Raw genomic sequence first — 26025 nt, 5'->3', positions numbered from 1 at the left:
CGATCCCTTCCCTCGAAACCTCCCCTCCAATCCCCCCTCAATTCTCAAAACGCTAGCCTCGCGATCCCTTCCCTCGAAACCTCCCCTCCAATCCCCCCTCAATTCTCAAAACGCTAGCCTCGTTCCATCACCCAACCCTAGATCTGCACCCCCCTCGCCTCCTCAGATTCAAGATCGAGGGATCAATTCGTGAAGTTTGTGGGGGGAGCTCAAACCCTAGGCTCGTTTCAACACCCGCTCCCAGATCTGGACCTACCGTCGGTTGAAATTTGTTCCATTAAATTCTAGATCTTAGAGAGAAGTCGAGATGCATTCGAGGTCGGCGCAGTCGTCGTATAGAGATCGGACGCAGGAGTTTCAGACGGCGACGGAGAGACTGAAGAAGTCGATCCCCTCTCATCAACCGGACGCGCAGTTTGGCAACTCCGCTGTGAACGCGGCCGAGGGGCCGAAGTCGTCGGGGGTCTCGGTTCACTCCGAATTCAACAAGAGAGCTTCCAAGATTGGTCTTGGGATCCATCAGACCTCCCAAAAGCTCGCCAAACTGGCGAAATGTAAGTGGGAATGCTACAATTTTGGCCAATATTTCGCTTAATGTGCATGCTGTTATTCTTATATACAGTTATATGAATAAATAATTTAGGAAGCGGAGGAGCTGAATTTTCTGTATATAGATCGCTCAAAGGGCCCATTTGGCTGCACTGGATGACTTGCATGTGCAAATAGAGCATAAGAATCATATAGAATTGCAGTTTGGTTCCTGCTGTTTGATTTCTGGTTTTCGGGGCCTTTTCAGGTTCATATTGTTCTGTTGGATGTCTATGCAAATGGATTTGGTATTTTCTCTTATAATGAATAAGATTGTGATTAGATTCTTAAGTGAAGGTGAACACCTTTTTCCAATCTGAGGAATTGAAGTTAAAATGGTCTATTCACTAATTTGTAGGTGAAAGCGGAGAAACATAATTCCAAATGGATTTGGTATTCCTTGATTATGAGAAAGCTAACATTGTCATTAAGTCAAGTTACTCAAATCCAAGAATAGAATGCATTTTGATGCTAATTAGAGTGATTTATCATTATCAAAAAAATTTGTAATGTTTTGTGCGAGAAGAGGACATAAGCTTATAATCTCAGTTAAAGAAGTCTATATTTTGCGTCCTTTCTCGTACAAAAAAAAGTCTATATATTGAGTGCTTTATTAAGTGCAGAAGCGATGAGGAGTTCTGGGTTTTGAATATTCCTATGATATTGGAGGTTCTAAGTTTGCACTTGACTTCTTTCCTGGTGCATTGGTTCAGCGTGCTGAGGGGATGTTATAAATCTAAAAAAAAAGCTCCCCGGTCTTTCAGTTGTGTTTTTTTAAGAGAAATTAGCTCTTTTTTTTTTGTCTTTTCTAGATGGCACTACTTAATAAAGGAGCGTTTTGTAACCTTATTAGCTGACTTTGTTACGTATAAATAGTTTTGAAAGTCAGAGATTGCTAATTGATAAATTAGTTCCAGAGATAGTTTCAATTGAGAATTGGTAGTATGTAAAGGAGAAAATGAGGTTGAGCTATGAAAAGGAAAGACAGATATTTGGGGCTGCAAAAATTAGTAATTGCTGAGACATGTGAAACTACTATTTAAATATTAGTATTGATGTCAGTAATTAAGTCATAGATATAGAATCATCTTGAACTCAGTTTAGGTTTTTTTTTAAGAAACTTATTGTAATGTACATTAAACTTCCTATAGATGCACTGGCTCCTTATTGTGGCACTCAAGATATGATAAGACATGTCTCCATAAAAAGTTAGAGGTTCCAATTGAAGACAAAATTAAGGAGACTATATGTATATGTGTAATGAGGCCGTTAAATGGTTTGATTAGGAATGATGAAGCATGGTTGATGAACATAGGTAGACTAGGGCTTGACCTAGAAGAACATGGATTATTGTGATTGTAAAAGATATGTCTGTTATTCCTTTAAGGAAAAAGAGGACTCTTGACAGAGATGAATGGAAAAGACTTCATGTCGCCAACTGAATATTTCACAAAAATGAAGAGTTTGATGTGTTTATTGTTGTCCTAGCATAAGGTCAAGGACATGTACTGAAGTTATCTAACCTAATCATGATTGGTGTTTCTCTTACAAGTGTGTAAAGGCCCGCCTTTCTCAGCTTATGTAAGTAACTCACTATGTTGTTAAAGCCGTATCTATTTCTGACAGCCTTGTTTTTTTTACTGATTATATGACCAATATTCATTCACCTCTTGGACAACATAATACTAACATGTTGTGATAGACAAATAGATGGTTAAAGCTTTTTTAGGCTCTTGTTCTTTCATTATTCATCATTATCAATAAGAAGCCTAATTTTCCTCCTTTTAGATTTGTTTTTTTTGGGAAAAAAGCTCATATAAAGCGAATCTCATCTCATCAACTCTCAATTGTTTTGTATAATATTTGTACCATGTTTTTTAAATTTTTATACATTCAACATATTTTGCCTGTGCTTTCAGAAAAGTTCCGGGCAATTTTTTAACCTTTAAATATCATTGTGGTCACCCTCTCGGTAAGAATGATTGTGGCTTAGGAGAACCAATAGACCTACTGGTTATTCATAAATATGAGAAAAGCATCAATTTGTGAACCCTGCAAGTACTCTGTTAGCAAAGCTGCCAATAGGTCAATGATGTTGATCATTGCATCATGTATATTTGTTTCTAATTCTTAAGGATCTAGGTATCAAGATATTGAGCAGCCTCTTTTCGTTTTCCTTTTTGTTTTCTTCTGAACATAGTGCAGCTACCTTTTGAGGCTGAATTCTTTTTCCCCCTTTCTATGCAGTGGCAAAGAGAACATCGGTTTTTGATGATCCAACTGTTGAGATACAGGAACTTACAGCAGTCATTAAGCAAGATATTACAGCTTTAAATTCTGCAGTTGTAGATCTGCAACTTCTCTGTAATTCGCAGAATGAAACTGGCAATATATCCAATGACACTACCAGCCATTCAACTACTGTGGTTGATAATTTGAAGAACCGTTTGATGAGTGCAACGAAGGAGTTCAAAGAAGTCCTAACCATGCGGACAGAGGTACAATGAGATCTTTTGCTCTACTCATATTGAGTTAGGTATATGTATATGTATAAAAGCTAACCCAGCTGTATGTTAAATTTGCAGAACATGAAGGTTCATGAGAACAGAAGACAACTGTTTTCATCTTCAGCAACAAAAGATTCTACAAATCCTTTCATTAGGCAACGTCCTTTGGTTTCGAGGGGATCTGCTGACTCAACTGCACCACCAGCACCCTGGGCAAATGACTCAGCTTCTTCTTCTTCTTCTCAGTTGTTTCCCCCTAGGTAATGTTGTCTGCAAAATGATATTTACTTATTTCGTTAAATTTAAATTTTAGGTCCATACAAATTTAATATAATAGCTAAATGGAGAGATGATACATTTTATCTTTTTTTTTGTTGGGCTAACAAAAGCTAAATGATGGTCCGAAAATTATTCCATGATAATGCTGACATAGTCTAACTCTCTAAACGATTGTTTACATGTAATTTTCCCATAGATAGGTATCTGCAGCATTAATATTTTTTAATACGGATGTCCTCAAAATGGTAATCAATTCCGGTTGTTTAGGATCAGTTAGTTTCATAGATATGACAATGTTTTGTATATTTTTGAAACTGAGCTATGTGAGACTATTTTGTTTTTAATGAGTTTTGACTCTGGCACTTTTACATGCCTTAACTCACCCTAGGTGAAACAATTTTCTCTCTCTCTTCCCCCACAAAAGTTGCAACTATTTCGTACAGTATCCAACTCTATTTCCTATAGAATTTCTATGAACATTCAAATGTGATGAGTATATGACATTAATTTTCTTCTGTATTGTCAGGAAAAAGGGCAATGGTGATACACAGCCTTTGCTGCCGGGTCATCATCAGCAGCAGCAGCAGCAACAGCAAATGGTTCCAGTACAGGATACTTACATGCAGAGCAGAGCCGAGGCTCTTCAAAATGTTGAATCAACCATTCATGAGCTCAGCAATATCTTTACACAACTGGCTACCATGGTTTCCCAGCAAGGAGAGCTTGCCATCAGGTTTTCTTCTTTTCCTTTCTGATATAAACAGAAAATTGATGAAAGTTTCACTTGTTATTTCGATTCTTCACTTTTGATTCCGGGGTTCTGTCATCATAATGTAATGCATGAAAATTTACTATTTAAAAAATCCTGATCATTGTAGCTTATGTTATTTATGAAGTCAACAGATTGTCAGATTGGCCGTACTCATAAGAACTTCAAGTTGATGATGGGACATTTATCAATTACTGTTGAACGAAGTTAGCAGTTCTGATGAAGGGTGCATGTGAATGCATATACAAAGAGCTTATTTATCCTTTCTTTTAGGGTTAATTGCGGATAGACACCCTGTAGTTCTATTGCCCAAGTGCGGGTAGACCCTTAAGTGACTTTTTTCTCTCTTTTATCTAAGAGGGGGGAAATATTCCTTCTGGGTGTCTATCCGCATTTGGGACCAGTAGAACTACAGGGGGGCTATCCGCAATTAGCCCTTTCTTTTACCGTATGCTTAGATTCATGGGATTATATTTTGCTGTAGTGTATTTTATGATGAAGTATCCTCTGTTTGCTGTATCGTTAGCTAATAGGAAACAGTGCCTATAGGTTGACAAAGCTTAAGCAGTTATACCATTTCAATTAACCATGGGCTTTGATTTCTCGAAACTACTAAACTTCTTTGTCGGTTAATATTTGATTACAATCATGTTAATTTGCTGCGTGAAACACTTCAAACCTGAACATTTTGAAAAACCACAGGATTGACGAGAATATGGATGACACATTAGCGAACGTGGAGGGAGCACAGGGCCAACTGCTGAAGTACCTGAACGGCATATCCTCTAACCGATGGCTGATGATTAAGATATTCTTTGTACTCATGGTTTTCCTTATGATTTTTCTATTTTTTGTCGCATAATTTGTTTACAAGGTCAACGCCGTAAAGTTTCTACTGTCTGTAATCCATACATAGTAATTTTCTTTTGTCAATATTGTTTCCCATGTCCACGCTTGTGGGGTTAATAAAGCAGCTTGATGAATTGTTTGTTATGCGTTTATTATTGATGAGAATGAGGATGAATGATATGATTTGCTTGCGTTGTTGCTTCTTCCTCGTTATTTTTTCCTTCGTTCTGGGTTTTAACTTTTATGTCATAAGATTAGTTATATCCGACCTGTGCAGAAATTTTTTTTAGTAAGGATTCTATCGCAACACTCTCTTTATAGAAAGGGATAGTCTACATCATTACGAGTAGTTATAGAGGATTAGTTTGGGAATTTTAACTTCTCTATTGATGGTATCAATCCTAGTAGTTTTGATAGGATCACGACCGGAAATTTTGTGCTCGTTATGTTGAATTATTGCCAAAATGCTTATTTGCAGATGCAGTTCATCACCTTCTCATACGTAATACGTTGCATCAAATCATAAAAGAAAAACATCTTTTTAATATTAGTCCCTCGAATCGTTCAACGCTTCAAATTAGGCACCCAAATCTTCATATTTTGAACTTAGTCCCTCAAATCTTTTATATTATGAGATCAGCCCACAAATATGTTAATTGTTTTGCAATTAGCCCCCCAAAATTTTTTTAACCCGATGTTAGCTAGATGAACTAATTTCAGAACACTTGAAAAGGAGTTGGGGGACTAAATTCAAAATATGAAGACGTGTGGGGACTAATTTCAACACAATTAAAGATTTGGTGGGATTAATTTCAAAATAAGAAAGGCTTGGGGGACTAAGATCAAGAAAGCCATAAAAGGAAAAGAAACAGAGTTATCTTAAGACTAGATCCAAGGGAAGCTTTGTGCCAAAGATCAAGCCGTCAAAAACACTGATCTAGCACAAAGAAAAGAAAAAAAAGACCGAGCGAGGGATTCTGAGCATTCACGAAATCATCCACCGACAACTCGCATGTAAGGTTAGGAACCATAACTCCAGCGTGCAAATATTACTTGAAAGGGCAATCAACAATTAGTAACAATTAGTAACAAATAATAGGCAGCAGTTGCGACTCTCATCATTCTGAGATTTATCTCCCTAAAAACATAATACTTCGCACCGATAACAGAACTGTTGACAATAAACACCTTGAGAAAAACCTGCGCATGCATACACAAATAATATTGACTTCTACAAGAAAAACATTGTCAACTTATTATAACCAAATACATCAAATCAGGGAAAAGAGAACTGTATGACCCTATATTCCATCAAAACTAGGTTACAATATATATCCCTAGACGCATACACTGGGCATATACAACAGGATGAGACCCAAATATTACAATATAATGTTGTTATTACCTTAATCATGTACACTATAAACACAAAGTGAAACTTCTAAGTACCGAACTCCTTTAGTCATGGAAGGGTGCAGGCTGAGAATTTCACAACACGTGATGCTGGCACCGAAGCCTGATTCTTGGACCCTAAGAGATGCAGGGTCAGGATTTGACTTGAAGAGCTTGAGCACCTTCAAGGTTATAAAAAGCATTTTGATGCAGATATGAAGAATTTCCGCTGTGCAAAAGACAACTATATATATGCAAGAGAATTCCGATCACTAGCAGATTGTGGTCTTCCTCGAGTAGGAGTAGGTGGTCTTTGAGTGTTGAGCTCCTGCAAAAGAAAGAAGGAAAAAAGAAAAAAGAAAAAAGAAAAAAGAAGGTCATATTGATGTGAGCGCTTCTAGTATTCTACTTCAGACTCGAATAGCTTGGCGAAAAACAGCCTCTGTTACAAATTACCAAATTCTTCCAAGTACTGGTTTCATGAAATTTACCAAAATCTCGAGCTTAATTGTTAACTTCATGAACTCATTGGTCAACATTGTTCTGACTTCAAGTTAAACTTAAACAAAATGAAAATTATAATAACTTGATATTTCTTATTATTTTGAGATGTGGCTAATGTTACGATAATATTTCCTAAATGAGGGTAAAGTTTTTATAAAGAGCATTATCACCCTCCAGACCAGATATAGGTAGTAAGGTTAAGCGTGTCATGGACAAAGATTAGCGCTAGCTGAGTCGTCGGTTACGCGCAAGTACTCACCCACAACAAAATTTCAGATTCAAACAGAACCATGATTGAAGTGATTATCTGTTGAAAGGTTGACACCTTGTGACATGGACGATGAACTCAGGTATAGTTGTGTGTGCATGTGTGCACAATTTTTGAATTCCGAGTAATTTGATAAGTGAAACTTCTATGGATGAAACTAAAAATGATACAGTTGGAGAATCTATAGATCTCACCTGCATCCACGTGTCATCCGAAACACGCTCCGGTGATGACTCTGGTGAGTGTAGGGGTGGAGGGAGTGGATGAATCAACTTTGGAACAATGACTAAGCCCCTACCAACCACCAGTATTGCCCCAGCATTATTTGCAGTCCCTGAAACACAATGATACCATTTAGGTTTTATCAAATAATGTTGCGCAGAGCTATAGAACAAAGATAAGGAATTGAAAAAAAATGCATATGTACCGCAGTAATTAGTTGCTGAAAACAGGGTAATTAGCTGCCCTTGTGCAAACCGTTCAAATCCATCCATCACACATTCATGAGCTCGAATTATAAGTTGCAGTTTGTTCCTCTTACAGAAATCAGTAACCCTGTCAGGCTGCAAGTTGAGAAAGACTTTAGAATGAAAGAGTTAAAAGGATGAAAACATATCTTAAACCATGGAAACAAACAGTTATAATGAGGCGCTTAAGCTTGATAAAGTGGTGGTTATCTGACAATTATAGACAAAGACCCAAGCAAGATGCAGGCACTACGCATTTGTTTGTTGTTTACATAAATACATCTAACTAGCTTCAGTTGCACATCACATTAGTATTATACATTGGGAGTATCACATTCTTTTTATATACGGTTAAAAAATTCGCTAAAACTTGTTCTTTCCTGGCCATTAACCTATACAATGCAAACTTCAATATGTCTATTTAACCATTTAAAGCAGAACACTTAATTTTACAACAGAACGCTGAGCTCTCTGTTTGTTGCACAGCGCCACCCATCAGCTTTTCCAACAAGTTTGACAGGATTCCTTGAAAATTTAAAGTCTCTTTCCAATACACCCAATTCATTTCCAATATTCAACTTTTTAAATGATCTTACATTGGGACAGGAAACAATTCAAGAACATGAATTAACCCCTGAACACCAATTGTAGGCAGTGTACATTAATATGATAGAACTAGTTTCCATTATTATGTGTGGAAAATACATGCCAGCAATTAACTTCATAAGTAATCAGGACCAAATAAAACCACAAAACACCTAACATAAATAATACAAGCATACCCCAAATGTGACTAAACCAGGTCCTCTGGCGTTTGGTCTCAATCCCTCTATACTATCATTTTCTGTGGGGTCTGACCTGCAATTTAAATAATAATTTAACAAAATAGAATAAAAAACAACAGGCGATGATGGTAATAACATGGAAGAGGTTTACCATAGAAGGTCCATTAGGATGATGGATCCAACATCCATAGTTATGGGTCTTTCGAGCTTCTCTATTTGCTCAACAGAGTTTATCGACCTCCCTATGCCCCCATGCATGCATATAATTTTCTTCTCAATTAGAGCAGCAAGAGGCAGGTAATTAAAAAGTTGATTGAATCGGTTCCACACCCATATCCCATCGCTTTCCCCCTGTAAATTTCTGATGAGTATCTTAACTCCATTAAAAGAAAGACTTATCTTTGCATCATACCATTCTCTCGATGCATTCAAGACGGAAACCAAATAGAGCATTGATGTCAGCAGCCTCATGGTTCCCCCGGATCAGGTGGACATTCTCTGGATATTCTATCTGTTAAAATGTTAAAATATTAATGACAGTGTTGAACGCCTATGATAAAAAATAAGTTAGTTGCAACAGTAATCTTAGCCAAAGCTGCCAAACTTTTTACCTTAAGAGCAAGAAGCAAGGTTATTGTTTCAAGGCTGTGTTGCCCACGGTCAACATAGTCTCCCAAAAACAAATAATCAATATACCTGGATCATTAAAAGTCTATTAATATTGAATTGTAAGTTCCAAATTCAACATCACAATCACTCTTCGTTTAGATAATGCTTGTGCAAGTTTGCACATGTTTGTGCAGTGGTGACGAGTGTTTATAGCTTGTCATGGACGCTACTCTGTATGTCTGCAAATCAACATCAATGGAAGGAAAAAGATGGAGAGAGACCTCTATGAAGGAACCTTATTTTACCCGTGTGAATTGAAATGTTCAATCATGTAAGGTTTGATCCCTTCCATCTCAGTTAGATGTGGGCTTCCAGGCCCTTCAACTTAAAAGAAACAAGATAACTAGTGAAATACTGGTTGAGGCTCGAAAAGTTATGGAGTGCCTTTGACCAAGTGGACCAAGAATCAGAATGGAGAAAACTTTAAAATAAGCCAATAGAAAAGTTAAAAACAAGCCAACTAATTATTCCGCCAATTCTACCAGCTGAAAAGGCATGCATATATTAGTTAATGACAAAAGCAATATTATCATGCAGGTATTCTGTATCTGACGGTTGTCTTAATTAATAGCTGACTGGAGCCCAGCATGACAACCGGTATCTTCAGCACACAGGTACATTTTTTCGCCCTGAGGCTTGTTTTAACACCTATTTTTCATAGCTTAGAACATCCTCTTATATATTGCATTCAATTTGACCATTTATTGCCTTGCAAGAGTCACCACAATTGAGCAATATCCAATAGTTAGCTTTCCATCTATGTAGTTAATTATTCTGGCGCCTTAAACAAAAATTTCGAATTTTTTCCTCCCCTTTATGCATTTTAGCAAACAAAGACAACTAGACCATGACTGGAACACTTATATAGCTAACCATAAAGCTGAAGTTATTAATACCCTCAAGACCCATGTGACTTTCCTTTCTACCTAGTTTCCATATAGGCAGTCTCCTTTATTACCATCTCTAGCAGAAAAACTACCAGTAGTAAAATGCAAAATTGATTCAAAATCATTTTGCACAGCATAGTAGTTTCCATGAGAGAAGGTTAAAAAACTCAGAACAGAACATATTCAGGCTCAACTTACGTAATATCACCAGCTGTTGATGGGAAACCGTACTCATCAAATAGACGCATAAGATCACCAAACTGACCATGAAGATCACCAAATACTTTTACAGGTGCTTTCAGTTGTAGAACGGTGGGCTCCTGCATAAAAATCTGCTCAGCAGCATAACAAAGCTCACCAACTTCATATGCATCAAGGAAAAAGCTTCTGTTTGCAGGACTTTTCCAGTTTCTTGGCCTGAGTAGGAAGGAGATAATCTGCAGGAAGAAGAACTCAGTAAAACAATGCAACACAATGATAAACACATCAAATTCTGTCAAATCCCTGCCTTTTTATGTAAGCCCTGTGGAGACTTCTGCCTATTCAAGAACTTCTTAGGTGGATAAACTTGGTCACCGTTTGCAGGATTCACTCTTCTACCCTCATTTTCAAATTGTTCTAAAGAAAGTTGCCGTACTAGACCTCCCAGATTACCAACAGCCTCTTTAGCCACCACTACCTGAAACATAACAATAGTTATAGGAAGTGTCAGATTCAAGATATTGGAAGAAATTTATATTTAACAAAAGGTTACAGTATATTACCGCTCGAGGATGCAATCTAACATCACGTTCAAGTCCATCGTTAATATCTGAGGTCTCCGATTTTTCATAGGCTTGAGGAGAAGCTTCGTTATCATCTGAAAGACCTTTTTCTGATGCTTCTCTTGCCGCTTGCCAAACTGCACTTGCAGCCTCGGCTTCAGCAGTAGAAGCCTGAACTAGTTTGTCAATTGACTTCTGGTCCAAGCTGGTAAAAAGTAATTTTCAGTCACCTTTCAAGTTTCAGGAAACTCTTCAATTTAGTAATAAAATAAGGGGAAAAAAGAAGATAACAGAATGAAACCTTGAACCACCAGATGAGCCTCTCTCTGGTATACTATCCAAAGATGGTTGCTCAAGCTTGTGATTTGTCGCAGATGGGGTACTGTTAATACTGTACATGGAGGAATCAATTTCAGATTGGAAAGGTGCATTTTCCGCCACAAGAAAATCATCGAGTAGAATATCTGCAAAATGAAAAAAAAACCAGAAAGCAATATTAAGCACGGCACTAAGTTTCAAATTTATGTGATCACTTCTGATCAGAATAATCCAACTAATGCAGAAGAACTAGTGATTCATTTCACATACACACTCATAAGAAGTCATTTAGCAATTCTTTACCCAACAAGTGAACAAGAGTGCAAACATTTCTAAAACCCATCATCTAATGTCAACCATGCCTCAGCTTATGCCTACTATAAATGACAATGACCTGGTGGTGCATTATTCTGTTAGCATCTGACGGTTACATGCCAGCTCAATAACCATAGTATCATATAGGTGGGTGAAGCTGATTAATGGATTGTACCTAGTTCTACACCCAAAATGCCCGCCTAGACCTAAATGGTACCTAGGCCACCTGCCTAGGGCTTTGGAATGCCTAGGGAAGCGTGGGCCGCTTATGTGGACTGCACAGCTTAGGTCTTAGTCGGAATTTCCTCCGTTGCAGCCTCCACATCCTCCAACCTTCTCCAAAATCTTTCAGCCTCCTCCACCAACTATGAGCACATCCTCCACCTCTTCTAACCTTCAACAAAAACCCTTCCACCAATTAAACGAAGAAAGAAATCCGTCAAGGCACCAGTCCGAAGCTAACATTGACATTTATTATTAATTGTTGTAAATAAAAAATTAAAAAATAAGAAAACCTCCTAGGTCCTGTCTAAGCTCTAGGCGCTAGGTCCGGTGCCTTGACCGCCTTGTAACTTTGTCAACACCTCATTATCAACTAATTATTTCTTTAAAAATGAGGCTTGATACAGAGCGCATGTGCCAAACAGTGAGAATCAAGAAAGCTTCAGAAAAGAATTGAGCATAATGACAATAGTCAAAAGATATCAACCTCAATGAAATGATACTCACGTCTTTGCTTGACAGCTACTGAGCAAGAATACTGCCTAAAAATTTTCAACTCAAGTTGGCGGTTGGAGTCTACCTTCTGTGGTCAAGCAAGCCATGACTAAATTACATAGATTTATCACAAAAATGTTTCAGTGCCGAAGTGCCGAAATTACTAGGTGGCTAACACAGTGAGGTTTGATGCAGTAACCAGATGGGCAACCAGAACTGACAGGCTGAACATATTGATCCTGTAGGAGTTTAGTGGGTACGATTTTACATGACTATGATCAGCCCATAATACAGAAAATAAAAAGACCATTTACATTATTAATGATATGGGTGTATCTTCTTCCTTACTTCGGGAGCATAGCGATCCTCATAAGAGCTTGAAGATAGATGATTCTCATGGTATCTTGAGAATAGAGACACGGACGAAGTCGTTGAAAGCGGCAACGTCGAAGATTACAGGGAAAGACTGCAGGAGGCATTTTGAACTTCCAGCGGTCGACTGCACGCGACGACGCGGTCAACCGTGAACGTGCACAGCGCAGAGAAAAGTCTCTGGACTTTCTGCGGTCTACCGCGACGGTTTCCTAGGCCTTCCTGGTTCGTTTGGGACTCTGTTTTCCTGTTGATTTTGGTTTGTTTAATTACAAGTTTGTCATCCACGTTGTAAACTATATAAATAGAATTGTTTTAGGGTTCTAAACAATCATAAATCAGAGAAAGAGATAAGAGGTGAGATTCTAATTAAGAGATTAGGGTTTAGAGAGAATTCAGAGATTGTTCCTAATTCTAAAGAGATTGTGAGAGAGAGGGATTTGTAATCTATTATTCTCATAATCTATTTTTCTTCGCCTAAAACTGAATTGTTCTTGTGTTTTTCTATCGTCTTCTTCACAACCCACTCTTGGTAATTCCACGATCAAGGGTGCTCGTCTGGCGACTCGTACCAAGTTGGTATCAGAACAATCAGATCCTATGAAGGAAGAATCCTATGTATGGTCCTCACTCGACCGCAATACAAGAAGCTAGGCGAAATCCTTATTTCTTTGGAAGGAGATCAGAGATTAAGGAAGAAGAAAATGACTGAAGGGGATAATTCAACAAGACTAGATGTATTGGAGAAACAAATGGAGGGAATGGGTTCGACTCTCACACAGCTCGTCAATCTTTTCCAAGAAAAGAACAAAAATAAGGAATCTTCTTCGAAAGACAAGAAGAGACTTGTAGAGTCCGACGGGGAAGACGAGGAATCTGATTTTGAAGAGGAGACCGAAATTATCAAGACTGTTCCATATCAAAAGGGTAAGGGTTCTTACTAGAATTTAAAAATAGACTTCAAAGTGAAGATTTCTGTTTATAATGGGAGTGTCAACGTCGAGAGACTCGATGATTGGATCCAGCAGATGGAGACATATTTTACCCTCTACGGATATTCATCCAAGGAGAAACTAGTGTTCGCGACTTTGAAGCTTTCGGGACATGCATTGACATGGTGAAAATCTTATTATAATCAGGAAAAGAAGGCGGTATCTTGGAATAAGTTCAATGAGTTATTGATGAAACAATTCTACCCGGTAGGATTCCTTAAGGAGCGTTGGTACAAGTGGTACGGCTTGCGTCAAAGAGTCAATCAAACCGTTCAAGAATACACCACGGAGTTCCAGCAACAGACCATGGTCCTCAACATTACGACGAAAGAATATTCTGTGTTTATGAAGTATATGACGGGATTGAGCGATTACATCCGGAAAGAGATGAAGTTATTCACGGTGGATTCTATTGCAGAGACGAGCGTGAAGGCTATTGCCATCGAAGGTAAGCAAAAGAAGAGCAACGAGGCAAATGGAGATGCAAAACAAGCTGAAGGCGGGTCTAGTGGTTCTCAATCTAAGGAGGAAAAGAAGAAAAGTGATCCAAGGAAAGCAGGGCTGATTTGTAATCATTGCGAAAAGACAAGACACGTAGCTGATCGGTGCTAGGAGAAGTATCATCATCTCAAGCCAAGAGGGTTGAAGAATGAGGAAAAAAAGACATACGTGATAGCTCAAGTTCCGAAAGAAGTCCCTGGGATGACAGAACCCAACAACAGTCTCAACCTTATGATGGAAAAACAGATCACGAAAGAGGACGACGACCCTATAGAGCAGCTCTTTGTTCTTAAGTTGCAGGTGAAGACCAATTTGATAGATGCCATCGTTGATCCAGACAGCGAGAAGAATTTGATATCCAAGACCTTGGTTCAGAAGCTGGGTCTGAAGATAGTCAAGCATCCAAAACCTTATCCATTAGGGTGAATTCAGAAGGAAACGGGACTGAGTGTAATTGATTAATGCATTTTCAGATTTGCGCTCCATGAGTTGTATATTGACGAGGTCACGTGCGACATAGTTTCATTGGATGTTTGTCAGGTTATACTGGGCAATCCCTATTTGTGGGATAGATACGCGATCTACAAAAGACGGGCTCAGAAGTACACATTCACCAAAGATGGTAAAAAGTTTATATTTCGTTCGGCGTCTCTTCCGAAGGAGACCAATTTGGTGACGGTGAACCGAGCGAAAAGGCTAGTAAAAGCAAGAAGTTTGTTGCGCTATGCATTGGTTCTTATGAGGAGCCACTAAAAGAGGGTTGCAATTTGGAGTGGAAGGTGACTACGAAGAGACGCGGGACGAAGGAGTTGTTTCTGATCGGACGTCGAGACTAGATTCCTAGCAAGGCCAAGTGGTTCCGAAAAGGAGGAGCTCGCGAGTTCCCTCAGCTATAGTTCTAACTTGAACGGGACTTCAAGTTCCTAAAGGGGGGAGTCATGATACGGGTGTATCTTCTTCCTTGCTTCGGGGGCTTAGCGACCCTCATGAGAGCTTGAGGATAGATGATTCTCATAGTATCTTGAGAATAGAGACGTGGACGAAGTCGTTGAAGACAGCAACGTCGAAGATTATAGGAAAAGACTTCAGGAGGCATTTTGAGCTTCCAGTGGTCGACCGCACGTGACGCCGCAGTCGACCGCGAACGTGCACAGCACAGAGAAAAGTCCCTGGACTTTTCGCGGTTGACCGCGACGAACTCGGCGGTCGACCGCCAAAACCCTATAGTTGATACTGAGTTTCGTTCGTTCTATCCGGTCGACTGCATGTGTCTCTGCGGTCGACCGCGATGGTTTCATAGGCCTTCCTGGTTCGTTTGGGACTCTGTTTTCCTATTGATTTTGGTTTGTTTAATTATAAGTTTGTCATCCACATTGCAAACTATATAAATATGATTGTTTTAGGGTTCTAAACAATCAGAAATCAGAGAAAGAGATAAGAGGTGAGATTCTAATCAAGAGATTAGGGTTTAGAGAGAATTGGGAGATTGTTCCTGATTCTAGAGAGATTGTGAGAGAGAGGGATTTGTAATCTATTATTCTCATAATCTAGAGAAGGTATTTTCCTTCATAGGAAAAGACTTCAGGAGGCATTTTGAGCTTCCAGTGGTCGACCGCACGTGACGCCGCAGTCGACCGCGAACGTGCACAGCACAGAGAAAAGTCCCTGGACTTTTCGCGGTTGACCGCGACGAACTCGGCGGTCGACCGCCAAAACCCTATAGTTGATACTGAGTTTCGTTCGTTCTATCCGGTCGACTGCATGTGTCTCTGCGGTCGACCGCGATGGTTTCATAGGCCTTCCTGGTTCGTTTGGGACTCTGTTTTCCTATTGATTTTGGTTTGTTTAATTATAAGTTTGTCATCCACATTGCAAACTATATAAATATGATTGTTTTAGGGTTCTAAACAATCAGAAATCAGAGAAAGAGATAAGAGGTGAGATTCTAATCAAGAGATTAGGGTTTAGAGAGAATTGGGAGATTGTTCCTGATTCTAGAGAGATTGTGAGAGAGAGGGATTTGTAATCTATTATTCTCATAATCTAGAGAAGGTATTTTCCTTTGCCTAAAACTGAATTGTTCTTGTGTTTTTCTATCGTCTTCTTCACAACCCACTCTTGATAATTCCGTGATCAAGGGTGCTTATCTGGCGACTCGTACCAATTAAAAAGTATTGGTTTCAAGAAAATACTATCAGCAGTCATCCGAATGAACTGTGCTTGTTTGAGAACAAAGAGTTGGCTATTTCAAATATAACTGGAGTTCATGGTATGTCCATGTAATGAATTGAATGGCCCCAGCTCCATAGACGAAAACAGATTACAGAAGCAAAATGAATGATTATCAGTTGTAGAAAATGTTAGAAAAGACTAGCTAGTGCATACAATTATATTACAAATACTTAACTAAACAAACAAAGCTTCTTGGAGATTTGCAATAGGAAATTGTCAAAACATGATTGAGTTGAATGATTTGGATTAGATTACCGAAACAATAAAAGATTAAAAGTAGCTGTCCATAATAAATAATCAATTTTAAGAGGCAACGCGACAATGAAAATACAAGAACATTTTACGAATACATCTACCTTGGAAAACACATCTCGGATATGAAACATTTGACCATAAGCAGTAAAAACATAATAACTGACCTCCTCTGAGACCACCATGTACATATATCTGAGACCCAACGGAGGCAACCGCATGGCGGCAACGACGGAGAAGCTCAAAAGAAGCATCACGATCATTAGCAGAAGACTTGTTCGACCGGGATGAAGTGGTAACAATTCCATTCTTATCCAACCATACCCCAGCAGCAGTATCCAGAACTTTATGAAGAAATACATGATAAGTAAAATTCATTGCACATATAGCAAACAAGAAAAAGTGGAGTAAACATATGCTATGAGTTTACCTGCAACTGCACCTTCACCTTCAATACTTCTTCCCCCTCTAAGAACACCTCCAGTTACATGCAACCGCGCGCCGACAAAGACCTGTTACATGAACTATCGCAAGAAGCTAAATAATATGGTAGCAAATATTTTACGCAAAAGGTATCCAATGCCATCCAGCTAGTAGGCTTATAATGCTTCAGACACATGCAACACGCAAACATATAGATGGTGGAGAGAATAAAAACACTCGACTCATCGGCATATGACAGTTGTATCATTTTTCCCTTTTTCTTTTTTGAGGAATAGAGAATACACGATATTGTGGACGACATGCCTCTCTTTGTTATATTAATAAAACTTTCATCATCCACACTTGAATTAACTTGAATTGGCACCTATAATGAATTACTTACCGCTGCATGCTGATATCTTGGTGAGGGGGATACACCAGGAGCTAGAGTCCATTCCCACTGACCATTGGTATGCATGAGTAGCCCATAAGCATCTGCTAGTGGCTGTAAGTAATTTGATATTAGTTTAATTAATAATTTGCGGTACCCAAAACTAAATTAGATGGATAATTTTTCCACGTGTGTAAAGAAGCATACAAAAAACTATACGAAGTATGAAACATAAAGACACTTGTAAATGAAAACTGAACTAAAACTGTATCCCACATCTACCAACATGAAGAGTTTTGTACCATAAGCTCAAATGATGTGTCTTAAAACCTTTTCGCTGAAGCTACTTTATACAGTTGAATAAATATCTTAGTTGTACTATGCAGTAACAAGTATGCAAGTGCTTCGTTGGTTTGGAAATGAAATCAAACAGCAGAAATAAATTTCCCCACATTTGAGTAGAAGAGCGCATATATAGTTTCAATATACAAAAACCAAGGCCTTAACATGGTGGATCATATGACTCTAAAAGGCATGATGATTGTTGCCTAGAAGATTTGATGGAGTTCCTTTAGTGGAGACATGCACACACATGCAGCCATACATAAAAAAGAAAGAACAAGAATATCCAGATATGGAAAGAATATGAAAGCCGAACATGCAATTGCACACAAAGAAAAAAGAAAAAAAGAAAAAACTTCAGGGATGTGGAGAAAAGGGATGTCTAAAGATACAAGTATATAGAAGATAGTGTAATTTGGTAGTAGTCCCTCACAAATCTAGGATTTGATACAAATTTCACATCTTGATGAAGGATACTGAGGCCCATATGAAGGGATTTGAAGGATAGAGCATTTCATATCATGCTCACTCTGCCTATTGTTCAATGAATAGTATGAATATTAAGATTGACAATGACTCATACCAGGTGTATTTTCCTAATTGAGTTATATCAATTCAAAAGTTCAAACTTATACAGAACCAGAAAAGGGAAGAAAACTAAACTTCTGAAATCCCATGGGAAAACATATACAAGTAAAAGGGAATAGGCTTCACAATCAGGCATCTCTGGCAGAAGTCGCTGTAGTATGTACGTATCATCAAGATGATGTACTCAGAATAATGGAAATTTCCTGGTCAAGACCAATAGCAATTATCCGAGTTTCAGATACCGTGCTTCTAGGCCAAAAACATGATACTAAAGTCAAACATGAATACCAAGATAACAGCTCAATTATCAAGATGTGGTCCACTATGAATTTGTGAACAAAGAAAGCGCTATCCCACCAAAAAGTTTCCAATAATCCTAGTGTAAAAGTTAGAATTTCCAATCGCGAAATGGCACACATTAAAGATAATTTCTAACTGATCTTTAAATCTGATGTATGTTTGAGATGACCTATTTCTTCAACTTTCTTACGGATTCAGAAAAAAATTTAAGTGATGAATAATGTTGAAAAGCTACAATGGATTCTTACCATGAAATTTTCTCCAAGGCCAAGTTAGAAAGAGATATCTAGTAAACAGAACTTCTAAGCCTAGACAGGCATTCAGATCTAGCAACAACAACACTTTCTATGACTTCACTGCCTCATATCATGTATGTGAGACTACAACATGTTTTTCTCTCTTTTATTTATTTATTTTACTTCTATTGCCTGAACTTCAGAAAATCCTTCACATTCTTAAGATTAAAACTGTGTGGAAAAGGTTTCTTCTCTGAAATGTTATAGCTATATAGAATATGAATGAGGTATTATGCTGGTGGAACTCTCCCAGGTGATTCATTCTATGGTATATCAGCGGAAATTGAAACCAATCATCGAAAATACACTTTCTAAGTTTCAAGGATATCACCCAGGGTCCCAGGTCTATAGGATACCCCAGCAGGTCCAGACCGTAAAACATTGTTTTTCCTACCAGAACTCATATGTATGCTCATTCTCTGGCACACAAAACCTACCTCTCTCTTCCACCTCAAATTCCTTCAGATTTCAGCAATGCTCAGCATTAATAAACACCATTGAATTGGTAAAATTAACTGCTTTATGAGGCCCAGTGCCTCATGTAAATGATGTAAAATCAGGTCTGAGGTGTACACCTTTGGCAATGCTACAACTCAATTTTTAGTCAAATCGTATACTATAAAAATTCTGAATGGGTGAGAGCATCATTAAATTGGTTAAGCTCTGTGGAAAAGGTGAGGAAATATACTGTTCCAGAAATGTCTCTCCCACCACATAGCAAGAGCATCCCATCTGAACGTGCACTAGCTGTTGCATACCTGCAAGATGCATCAAAAATATCCAGTTCGTGAAGGAAGCAACCAGGACAACATTTAAGAGCACATATCAACTGCAACAGATAGTTTAAAGTATTATGATGGTATAAACTATACAGTCAAAATGTAATTCTCAGGAATTAAGGCACCACAAAACATGCAAACACCGAGTGACTTCCTAGACTGTACAAATAAAATATGTTGAGAATTCTAGAAACACTGAATAGTGAACACCTATATATTGATATTACTGTGATGACAAAATGGCCGATCAAAGTGTATGACATTCATACCAAGGACGAAGAGAGAATAAAACCATAAACAACGCGACACAAATATAAATATAGGTGTAATGATGGGATGCACAGTGAAATATAAAACTGGTTCAGAAATTCTAGAAAAGTGAGGACACAATACATCAGGGACACATTCTTTACTAAGAAAATAACTCAATCTATATCTCATAAATAAAGCTTAACTTCTATGTAAACATCCATTGTCCCCATGAATATAATAATACGATACTACCAGCACATTGCACGTAACACCCTGGCCCTGATCTTACAATTCAGAATAGACAAAACTTTCACAGTCATAATCAGATAATGATTGAAAACCAATTGAATCTTCACGACCAGCTGCTGGATCTTCCAACTTTAATTAAGGATCTTGCACTGTAATTGGTGTCATAGTATCATACCTGGGTCCTTCCCATGTGAAACAAACTGAAAACCATAGTTCAAAGAGAAAACAATCCACTTCGCTCACGATTCAAAAACAATCCATTTCGCTCATGATTCAATGCAAGAAGCGGCTTGGTCTAGTCCGTTCCCACAACTGGTCAGTCAAATCGGTCTGATCCAAAAAGGTGTAATGCCCAGTTATGGATGTCGTAACTGGTTCACTTGGGCCTTTAACCAGCCCAGTCAAACTGCATCCATCGAGATCTAACTAAGTATTGCAGCATCTTCTTTGTTTTAAGTTCCCCTCTAAGATCCGCTTTTTTCAAACTAGATTTCCTTTCATGGCCACCATTGTTGAAAGCCTGACAATTGAATCTAACAATTCATTTTTCATGCACAGTCTAACCTGTGCACCAAATTGAACAGCACATGAGGTGTCCCAATGCATTATCAGTTCGGTGCAGGCCCTGAGATAGAGGCTAAAGGCCATGGAAGTAGGGAAAAGATAAGCAAGTAAGGAATGGCTAACTTCCACCAAGGGTAAAGAATAGAAGTACCAAGCTAGTTTCAATCTAAGGGAGAAACATACAAAGATGTAATCCTTCGTATTTGTTTTTTGCCTCCTATCTACTAAAGAGATTTGATAGGCATGCATGGACTGCCTAACAGCTAACCTGTTTAATCTTCACTAAAGCCAAATTAATGAGAATATACAGGCGATGAAGGACCTGGTGATAAAAAAAAGCTAGAAAACTTGGTGATAAAAAAACAGCTAGAGTACTCTCATTTCAGTTAGTAAATAAACAGAAACTTGATAATAAAAAACAGCTAGAGAAATGTCACTTAAATCAGCACAAAAAAAGTGTAATTCTTGATATAAATATCCAAGAATCCCCACAAATAAAATTCCAAGCTTATGTTGAAGAAATATCCAACAATGGGATGTAGGTAGATTCTAGAATTGAACCTGTACTTGGTGATAAATGATAATTGTATTAACTTGAGGGAGCAATGGCAGAGTAGGTCTTGAACTACACTCTTCTCGGTAGGCATTGATAATAGGGTTCAGATCCATACATCCTTGATTGTAGAGAATTTCCACAATTGGTTATGTGGATGGATAATATTGGCTCGTCCAGTGGATCCCACAATTAAAAGATATTTTTACATAACTTATATAAAGAATATCATTCATGCGGCCATAGAAAAGAATAGATGTTATTGGTGGCTTGTTGAGATCCTCTACAAGCAAGGATGTTATTGGTGAATTGCCGAGATTCTCTACAAGGAATGATGCAAGGGATCTCTAGCCTTGACAATAGTACTCATGTTATGGTACTGATCTGGGTCAACTAAATTGAGCATTATGGCATGCTATCAACAACAATTTCATAACTTATATACAGAATATCATTCATGCGGTCCATAGAAAAGAGTAGATGTTATTGGTGAATTGTCAAGATTCTCTACAAGCAAGGATGCAAAGGATCTCTACTCTTGATAATAGCACTCATTTTATAGTACTGATATGGGTCAACTAAATTAGGCATTATGGCATGCTATCAACAACAAATTCATAAGAGTTCTGAGAATAAGCCCGAGTCGCAGTTTCCATGTTAAATGGATAAGCATCAACATAACTCAAAAGACAAATACACAGGTTTACCATACATTTCCTCTATATTAAACCATCATGTATGTTAAAAGGAATGAAAAAAAATTAACTTCTAAATCAACCATAGCTAGAAAGAATATTATGAACAGACTTTTTGTTCTTGTTGGTTTACAATTGCTATTAGAATGCAATCTTATCCATTAAATTAAGTATTTAAAGTATATATAATTACATTCTAGCAGAAGGTTTGTCTCCAACAGGATTAAGTTTCTGCCATCTGTAGGGTTTCTGTGCAGTATCCAGAGCCCAAGCATCCGAGAGGACCCTCTTTCCTGTAAAGACGAAATAAAATAAGTTTCAGTATGCTGATTTTCATCAAGTATCAAGTACTAGTAAAATATCTTCCATGAACATACATAAGAATGTCTTGGAAGGAATAACCAATAAACAACCAACAAAGAAAAAATTGTAAAACTCAGGACACCTTATAAAAAAGATTTTTTTTTAAAAAAACAACACTGTCCAGTGTCCACAAGGGGCTATTTTAAACTCATGCAAGGATAAATGATAACCAGGGTTTCAAATCAACATCATAAAGTAGTCCAAATACAATGAACATGTATATGTATGGGAAAACAGAAAATCGCATAACCTGCATTCTCACAAATTTCATTCTCTTCCTACCTGCTTCAATATCCTTTAGTTATTTATTCTCAGCTTCCACTTAGAACTACTCCAAGTTATTCTCTCGCCTTCTTGGTACTATGTCTTCACTTAGAATTTTTGAGAATGATTCACCTCTTGACTCTTATTACTCCTGGACTATAAGATCTCTTTGACTTCATCCTCATCTTTATAGAAACATCAACATGACGTCTAATGGTTTTCATTCTCGAAAGCCTTACACTTGTCAACATATCCACATTATTCAACCCCACGTATTGTTCTGCCCTATTCAAGACGATTACCCACCTCATGCTACTTCTAGAACACACTTCAGTTTAATTATTTTACATTCCAAGTCCACCTCTTCTCTCATTTAAGGCTTCTCGTGCGAGTATTTCCATCATGAAACAAACAAAATTAGGACATCTTGCAGGCAACCAATCATATTCAATTGGCAACCCCTCTACCATTATTTTGTAAGTTACCTTACTTTTTTGGCATTAATTTCAGTCATGCACTAAGCAAATGTTAGCTGCTCTCCTTGAGCAGTGGGTGCTTCCATAGAGTGTCCTTCCAACCTCATTTGCAGCGTTTGAGTTCATTCACTACAAATGCGATCCACATTACACAAGGAAACATCAGTCCTCTACCAAACCTGCATTAACTCGCCATATCCTCACTACCATTACCTACAATGAAGACCCTCAATAAAAAATCAGTGTTGTAGACTTGTAGTCTTAGGGCCTGTTTGGCAACCTTATAAAACTAGGCCAGGTTTGAACCAGGTCCCGTTTTAAGGTGTTTTCTAACTGGCAAAAGGTGGGCCAGAAATGGCCCAGTTTTTTTCAGTTCAATTTTAGAGGTTTTAACCAGTTTAGTTGTGGACCAGGGGTCCACAACTAAACTGGTTATCAAAGAGCCAGTTGTAAAACCAAATGTGGCCCATTTTCACAATGCCAAAAACACCCTTAGTTCCTGACATGAAAACTAATACATCTCACATGAATGTGTCTCCAATCATGAGGCCAACCTTTCAGAAGTGACTTAAATTTATTACTGGAAGCATGATTCCTTTGTGAAGTTGTAAGCATACAGGGCAGTACGGTGCGAGCTCAACAGACCAGCAGTTTGTCTTTTTCTTAAGCAAATGATATACATGCAAGTTTCTCCAAATTGGCCGTGACAGCAAAATACTTTCCCCTTCATCAATAAACTGTTCTTGAATTGTGTGTTTGTGGGGTATGTGTGCATATTGGAGGATGGAACTCAGGGTGTATCAGGGTGGGTGGGCTGCGAAATGGACAAGGTAGCTCGATACCTTTAGCTTATTTATTCAACTATCCTTAAAATCATGAACAGAGTGCAAGATATATTTGTATGGAGCAACATGAATCTCAGAAGCAAACCGTAACCATATTAGTTATGCAAATCCTTTCCAGGTGAATCCATGCTAAAATACTTGGGAGTGTTTTGCATGATCAACCGTTTTCTTAAGTTTCATGTCCCTCCTTTTTTTCATTGAAAAGAAAGAGCATATTTGCATCTCACAAACAAAATCCACAATCTACAGTGCAAGTATCTGACATTTTCCTTCTCTTTTCAGACTTTTTTCATTGGGAGGCTGTTTGATTGGTTTACCAAAATAACGTGAAACCAATTTTAGAACAAAAAGGTAATTTTTAGTAGTTTCCATGGTTTACTTGGAAAAGGTTTATTTTTGTTTAGTACACCCCTAAATCAATGGTTGAAATGGTTTTCCACCTTAATCAGTAGTATGGATGGGAAATAGAAAATAGGAAAGAAATATGTTTCCTCAGCTTCTTGTGCTTGTTTGGTTTGGAAACATCATGGAAAAAGGTGTTTGCTTTAGTTTGGAGAAAATGTCTCCCAAGTCCCCCATTATTATAAGCCTAATTAATTGATTTCCAACCCATTTCAGAGCTAAACCCTCTGAATTGGGTTTCCTTGTTTTGGTGATGTGGATGGGGTTTTCAAGGGCCGCTTTCCTCAAGTCTTGAAATGAAACAAACTAAAGCATTGGGGGGGGGTCCACTATGACTGTGTCAGAGCATGGAAATCAATTTTTAGGACTTTTCCATCCTATCCAAACAGGCCCCAAGAAGCAAACACCCAGCGAATAGTGTAATCAAGTTATAGCTTGTCCTTAAATCTAAAATCTTCTGACATGAATATATAATTCATCATAGCAACTACTTCAATCTAGAAAAAATGACTTACCATCGTTCCCACTTACTGACACAAGATAACGCTGAGCAACCAAATCCATGGCATGGCCATAGCGAGGTCCTGGACCATCCCCTTGAACCACCAACCTGTAGTACAAACACACCCCAATCAATATCTTAACACACCAAACAAAACAAAGAACTCTTTTTCATTCAAAAACCTTACCTATGCCACTTATATTTATCGTTCGTCAAATCTAACACATAGAGGTCATCAGTCGAATGTCCGGCAGGGCCTATGCCACCCTAGCAATTAGAAATAATTCAATCAGTCGTCTTTCTCATTTAAAGAAGAAAAAGATAAAAACATCTACAAAATCCTAAAAATATGTGGAAATTTGAAGATTTATTACCTGAAATACAACCATAGTGCCCACTGCTGCTGCAGCATGGGCAGCCCGAAGGGATGGCGGTTCTCCAGCAGGGCGTATTCTGTCAATAAAATATACAACTTGCATCAACTGAACTCCCATGAACAAATGCTAATTTAAACCGATAAGTCATATATTTTATTGCAAAATAGTATGTTCACAAAAGAACATCACCGTAATAAGTAACTTTTTTCCATTACAAAAAAGAGAATTCAACTGTTTTTTCCCCTAAACCCAGTAAGAAATTCAACAATTCTAAACAAAATAAGTTCCCCAGAAAGGAACCAAGCAAAAAACCTCAAACTCAAAAAAGGGAAGTATCAGTACCAAATCTCACAGCCCTAATACCAAAAAAGTTACCTTTTACCATTAAAACGAGGGGCATGATCAAAAGAATTCCAAAAAAAAAAGCTAAAATTTTCCAGCAAAGAGCAAGGATTGAAACCTGGTCCACTTCTTGGTCTCAACGTCATACGAGTGCACCGAATTCGTCACTCCATCCAGCCCTACTCCAAAGAAATCACAAAAATTACCAAAAAAACAGTTCAGCGGATCAAGAGAGCCGAGGAGAGGTTCGAGGTAAATTACTGATTCCGGAAGGGCCGCCCTCGATGGCGGTGGCGCCGCCGAAGAGGATGAGCCTCGTGGCCGTGGTTCTTGGTGGCGGGCCACCACCGTCACGCGTGTGGTGCGCCAGCGCGGGCCGCGCCAGTCGTCGTCGGAGTCCCACCGTGACTCCGTCGCGCCTGTATCTCGGGGCTGGCACCATCCATGGCTTTGACCCCATCGCCTAGGGTTAGGGTTTTTCTCCCTCCTCGCCGCTGACCGGAGATATTTTTTTGGGGGGGAGGGAGACGGGATCGAAGTGGGGGGTGTTTATTTAGTGAGCTGAGAGGGTTTTCCCTGGACTCTCGAATGGGAC

The 26025-nt window shown here is 38.4% G+C and overlaps 2 protein-coding genes across 2 annotated transcripts; one reads left to right on the top strand and one right to left on the bottom strand.

Annotated features, from left to right (window-relative positions):
• LOC109831758 (syntaxin-32-like) lies at positions 68-5144 on the top strand. The gene is made up of 5 exons (XM_020399160.1): positions 68-554; positions 2836-3086; positions 3174-3355; positions 3901-4107; positions 4846-5144. Exons 1-5 carry the CDS (start codon positions 308-310, stop codon positions 5003-5005), a joined length of 1047 nt encoding a protein of 348 aa, XP_020254749.1. The 5' UTR covers positions 68-307; the 3' UTR covers positions 5006-5144.
• On the bottom strand, positions 6182-26015 carry LOC109831757 (serine/threonine-protein phosphatase BSL1 homolog). Its single transcript, XM_020399159.1, is given in 23 exon segments — positions 6182-6712; positions 7351-7490; positions 7584-7719; positions 8406-8481; positions 8560-8759; positions 8821-8919; positions 9020-9104; positions 10163-10401; positions 10473-10643; positions 10729-10933; positions 11030-11192; positions 16595-16771; positions 16858-16939; positions 17254-17355; positions 19456-19525; positions 22053-22152; positions 24725-24819; positions 24899-24978; positions 25086-25164; positions 25549-25609; positions 25692-25767; positions 25770-25847; positions 25849-26015. Coding segments are annotated over 23 exon segments (2640 nt in total). The 5' UTR covers positions 25891-26015; the 3' UTR covers positions 6182-6628.

This window comes from Asparagus officinalis, chromosome 2 (assembly GCF_001876935.1).
Source record: "Asparagus officinalis chromosome 2, Aspof.V1, whole genome shotgun sequence".
NCBI lineage: Eukaryota > Viridiplantae > Streptophyta > Magnoliopsida > Asparagales > Asparagaceae > Asparagus > Asparagus officinalis.
This window is presented reverse-complemented; position numbering and strand designations above follow the sequence as displayed.

Bases quoted from the DNA above. Each gene is read 5' to 3' on its own strand.
- LOC109831758 (XM_020399160.1), top strand. From the start codon at position 308: ATGCATTCGAGGTCGGCGCAGTCGTCGTATAGAGATCGGACGCAGGAG. The intron at 555-2,835 runs GTAAGTGGGAAT...CTTTCTATGCAG, and splicing joins GCTCGCCAAACTGGCGAAAT to TGGCAAAGAGAACATCGGTT. The intron at 3,356-3,900 runs GTAATGTTGTCT...CTGTATTGTCAG, and splicing joins TCTCAGTTGTTTCCCCCTAG to GAAAAAGGGCAATGGTGATA.